We start from the raw sequence: 5172 nt of genomic DNA, 5'->3' as shown, positions 1-5172 counted from the left end.
AATTTCCAGAAGTCCTTTTCTCTAAACTAAATCAATATTCACTTTGCACTTTTTAACATATGACGTCATCCATAACGTGTACGCGTTAATGAAATGTACACTGAATTTATTGAACCCCCAAAAGATACTTTTTCCAAATTTAAAACAACTGGTTGCACTGGAAAGGCTGAATTTTGTGATCATTTTTCTTGCTCTGAAAAAAAAGTATTCACAATTTAACTGGGCAATGTCCAAAGAAATAATTATCTGCCCAATCAACCTGGGTTCAGCAAACGCAAACATCTAGTTTAATTTTTATTTGTTTCACTTTTCCGTCCGTCAAAACGAATATTTGAATAATGAAGGAACCGGAAGTTTAAATATTAGCTCTAATTTTGTTTAAATTAATGGAGAAATAAGTGAACAAACTCACCTGGGGCTAAGGTAGCTTTTGGGAGGATTTCGAGTGACGTAAACGCTCGCGTGCTTCCATCGCCAGCTGTATGAACAATAGTTATCTCTGAACTTTGCAAAGCTAACCCTTATTTGTATTGACACCAAATACTTGGGTTTTTTTTGGTTATCTGAAGTAAGTTTCATTTCGTCTAATCAGCCAAACGGTTGCGAAATACATTATTTTCAATAAAATAAGCTCAAATTACAGTTACTATGCATTTTGATATTCGCGGGCAAAATGTTGAACATCAATTTCGCCCGTTTTGAATATACCGTATCTCCATGCCACTTTCGGAGTTTGTTTCCCTTGTAATAATCCAACTATGTGCTGAAACCATTTCGATATTTTGAGTTTGTTTCATTGAAATTGGAAAAAAAAAGGCTACAGTACGTCCATTTTTCAAAGCTGTAGCAAATGGTGTTTGCAATATCTGTCAACCTTTTCAAGCCTCACTAATATAGGTTTTCCCGGCCAAAGACTCACTAATATACGTTTTCCCGGCCCATTTATCAAAGTTTTCATTCAATTTAACGCCTGGCTCATTCAATTTAGATTGAAATTGAAAGATCACGCACATCATCATTCCGCAATCAAAAAGAATAATTATATTTCACTGTCCGAGCAATGTATCGTCTTTTAGCTCCACTCGTCCCTGTAAAAGATGCATTCAAATAAATAATAGAGCGTTCTTCATTCAATTTCGTCTGAAAAAGTAGTAAGGGGTTGATCGTGCATTCCCTTTTCACATTTTGTCAAGCGTGTTTTAAGTCTTCCTGCATGTAAAATTCTGAATTATCTCAGCGTAAATCATATCTGATGTTTTCAATCCATAAATGCACACGTCTCTTTCTTTTTTAAAGTGTCCGGCAAGGAATTTTTCTCAGGAATACATTTTGTGCAACTTTCTACTACTCTGAAATGTATGTAACTACACATCTTATTGCAAAGTGCACTTCTTTAAACATTTTATAATTTACATGCTTCTCCGGACTACTGAGCGCGCTGTTGCTGTTATAGTAACTTCAGGAAGACACTGTTCAGTTTATTGAGTTTAGGGGTTTTCTTTCAAATCATTGTAACGGAAAGTGTGCTGTGAGCTTAGAGCCATTTTATTTGTGACGTCATACACATAGCATTAATGCTTAAACCACTGTGTGTTAGTGACTGGGCGGAGCTTAGGAGTGGGTTGCTGCACATACTTGATTGGTTAATAAGTCCCATAGGTTTATTACATGCACGTGTTCGTAAACGTGACTTATTGGTACCACCTGAGGTGGCAAAATCTATAATACATTTTATTGAAAGGTCTATGTCTAAGGATGATAAATTGATGTGATAGCAATCCCAGGGTGGTAGCTTAGTGGTGGTAAACGCCCACTTTTTAAGCCTAGTCAGAATGAGCTTACTACACAAATCCTTAGCACTTGGGTTAGGATATGGTTGTACAATTCGCAAATACACCATTAAGCTTATAATGATGAAACTTGGTCAAATTATTGGTTTGCTATAGGTTTTGAAAATGACGTCACGTAAAAATATATATTGCCTCTAGAGGGCGCTGTTCTTGGATGTATATAATGTGCTCATATATTACAGAAGGTTTTTTTAGTTGGCTAAACATTATTTTAAACATTAATCTTTTGTTTGTGTCCCCTGTTAAACAAACCAAATTTAATTAATGGTTTAAAAGTGTTGGTTTAGGTCTGTTTTAACTATCTAGATAGTAACATTTTTTTAAATTGTCAGTATAGCACCTGCCTGAGTAATATAATCTGCCTGTATATCATACATAATTATACATGAGGTATTCATATTAGAGTCATGTGTACATGTAGGTTGTTATCACCTGTCTCCAATATGCTTTCTAAGACATAGATAGCATTTCGCAAATCAAATAATCATACTCCACGTGATGATCAACTTCACGTGATGACACATTTATTGCCATGGCAACTGTCTATGGAGGGCGCTATACTTGGATGAGTATTTTTTAGACATTAATAAGTCATTTCGTTTGCCACGTGTCAATGTGCATGTATATGACACTAAATAAAAGCAACTTGTATGACTCTGAGCAGTATAGTGGGCCCCAGAGACAAGGTGCGCGTGCCCACTGGCATGCATGTGGACACGCCCTGGCGCCATGTCAACCACTGCCCCAGCTATGGGTTAAATAGTCCTGGACAAGAGGGGCTCGTAAACCTGGGAAGGCAGCCCTCCTAATTAGAGAAGGAAAACTCTAACCTTAAACCACCCGTATCAGGAGAGGAGTTGCGACCACCCGAGCACTACTTTCGCAACAGAAAAGCCTAATCGTGATCTTAAATCCAATGAAGAATCGTATACTTCCAGCGGCCGGAGTCCGCAGGAGAACAGCGGAGGGAATTCGTGCACGCTCACCTCGTGAGAATGGTGATGGCGCTCCCTCAAATCCCAAGGGAACCTTGGGAAGGGGAGCAGCAGACGGGTGCCGGAGAACCGACGCACTATACTGAGATGTAAGCAAAGCTTGTCTCTTGCCACAATAATGTGCAGACAATCATGGAGGATAAAGGAGCAAAGGAGCTAGTGGATAGAATGAGGAGACACGGAGTTGCCGTGTGTGGGATCCAGGAGCACAGGAGGGTGCATGATGGCACGAGAGATATCGTGGTTACCAACATGAAGATTAGTAACTTGTCACCACATCGGCTTGGAGAAATGAAGCACAGGCAGCAACTGGTGGGGTCGGGCTTATGCTGAGCAGAGAGGCACAGCGGTCGTTAATCAGTGTTACCGGTCTTCTGATAGAGTTATCACTGCCTCTTACCAAAGCAATCCAGTCCTCACCGCCATAGTGGCCTACGCACCAACTCTCCTAGCACCCTATGAGGAGAAGAGAAAGTTCTATGATGATCTAAGACGAGCGGTAGAGGCTGTTCCCCAGTATCACTTCCTTGCCATTCTTGGAGACTTCAATGCCCGCCTGGGACAGGGAGACGTTCCTTTCACCTTTCATCAGGTAACAAATGACAACGGGGTGCGTATGCCAGATCTAATTGAGGACTACTCTCTTCTAGTCAACAACACAATGTTTGAGAAACGAAAGGGAAGGCTGTGGGCGTTACTCTGAATAGAGTAGTGAAGATTAAATGTAAGTGTACATTGTGATGCATCGTTGACTTCAAGACGGAATGATATGAACGGGCCATCTTGGATCTTGTACCTGATCATGGCTGGTACTGACCAAGGAATGTACGCAAAGTGGACCAGCTCCTCTCTTTGAATGCGTCGCAGGTGCATTTCCCTCAGCTGCTTGCGTTGGGCCCTGACTTTTGGTGTGACGTCGTCCGTTATGAAGATGTTGTTGCCCTTGAACTTGTTGTTCTTCAGATGTTTTGCTGCATTCTTTAAGATGAATTGGCGATCGCTGTATCGAAGAAACCGGCAGTGAATTGGTCTTGGGCGTGGTGAGCTGAGTGCTATAGCTGAGCCTGTACCGGGTGGTGGACCCGTGCGATGTGCCCGGTCGATCTCAATCTCGTCGGCACCCTGGAGCTTCAGATGACTGGTCAAGAGCTCATGGACGAAGCCCTCGCACGATTCCAATCAGGCCTCAGATATCTCAGGAATGCCTTGGATGACAACGTTGTTACGACGACTTCGATTGTGGATGTCATCAATCTTGTCTTCTAGGTTCCTGATGATCCGCAGGTTGTACTCGGTTTTTGTATTGATCAGTGTTTTGATGGCGTCATGACTTTCCTGGACAAACGTTACAGATGTTTTGAGTTCAGCGATGTCTGTGGTATTTGAAGACACCTGCTGATGGGTCTGTTGGTGCTTAAGCTCTAGGGAGCTCAGTTGTGATTCGATGTTGGAGATTGACGCCAGAACCTTGTCAAGCTTGTCGTCAATGATCGATAGCTTGTCACTGCATACGCATGACGCAACACAGCCGCCATCTTGGTCGCTGTCATTCGGGCTCGGGAGATCTTTTTTTGAGCTGGGTTTTCGGCGACTCCGAGGTGCTTTCGTCGCTGGATCCTTGTCGGTCATGGTAAGATGTGTCTGTCTAAGATGACTGTAAACACTAGTGGCAATATTTCTTCCAAAATGACGCAAAATTTATGTAAAAAGAGGGAGAGCGGATAGTACACAACCTTACTCGTCACGCATCACTTAACTTGACTGTCGTTCAATTTTATTCGGCGTTGCCGGCATCGCAGTTTTCTGCACTAATTTCTACATGTTCTGCTGCTCCTTTCTTTGATTTTAACATCGAGCACAGAGGATGAACGTAGCATGAACGTAGATCATCCAAAGTGATCCATGGATTGACGGTTCATAGACTTTTCCCTTCATTGACTGTCGTTCATTTAGACATCATTCAAATATACTATAAAGTTCATTAAGATTATCGTGCCATTTGTACTAAGGTTCTTTATGCTATCGTTCTTTTGTAAATACCCGATACAAATTTGTATGTATACATATTGTCTCATATTTTAGGAGCTATTCAATTGTGCTCTAAATAAAGTATTTCTTTTAGTGGAGCCACTCGGTTGGGCGGAGAGTGACAAATTTAAACTTTATTTCGCTCTCCCCGGTCACACTCCCTGGTTAGTCAAGGTTGGGCTGCACCCTCGCAACGCATCGCATCGCATCGAAATCTCTATATGGTCTTGGCGTAGAAGGGCTCCACCATCATGTGCACACTCAGGCAGGCAATCACCACAAGGACCACTTTGAGGTTG

The 5172-nt window shown here is 41.9% G+C and overlaps 1 protein-coding gene across 1 annotated transcript; it reads left to right on the top strand.

The window, feature by feature from the left end:
• The first annotated feature begins 2977 nt into the window (after nt 1-2977).
• Nucleotides 2978-3548, top strand: LOC119725488 (craniofacial development protein 2-like). Its single transcript, XM_038196894.1, has 2 exons — nt 2978-3162; nt 3251-3548. Exons 1-2 carry the CDS (start codon nt 2978-2980, stop codon nt 3546-3548), a joined length of 483 nt encoding a protein of 160 aa, XP_038052822.1.
• The last annotated feature ends 1624 nt before the right edge of the window (nt 3549-5172 follow it).

The sequence above is a fragment of the Patiria miniata genome, unplaced genomic scaffold (assembly GCF_015706575.1).
Source record: "Patiria miniata isolate m_02_andy unplaced genomic scaffold, ASM1570657v1 HiC_scaffold_19, whole genome shotgun sequence".
Classification (NCBI taxonomy): Eukaryota; Metazoa; Echinodermata; class Asteroidea; order Valvatida; family Asterinidae; genus Patiria; species Patiria miniata.
Note: the sequence above shows the minus strand (reverse complement) of the source record. Positions and strands in the feature narration are given on the sequence as shown.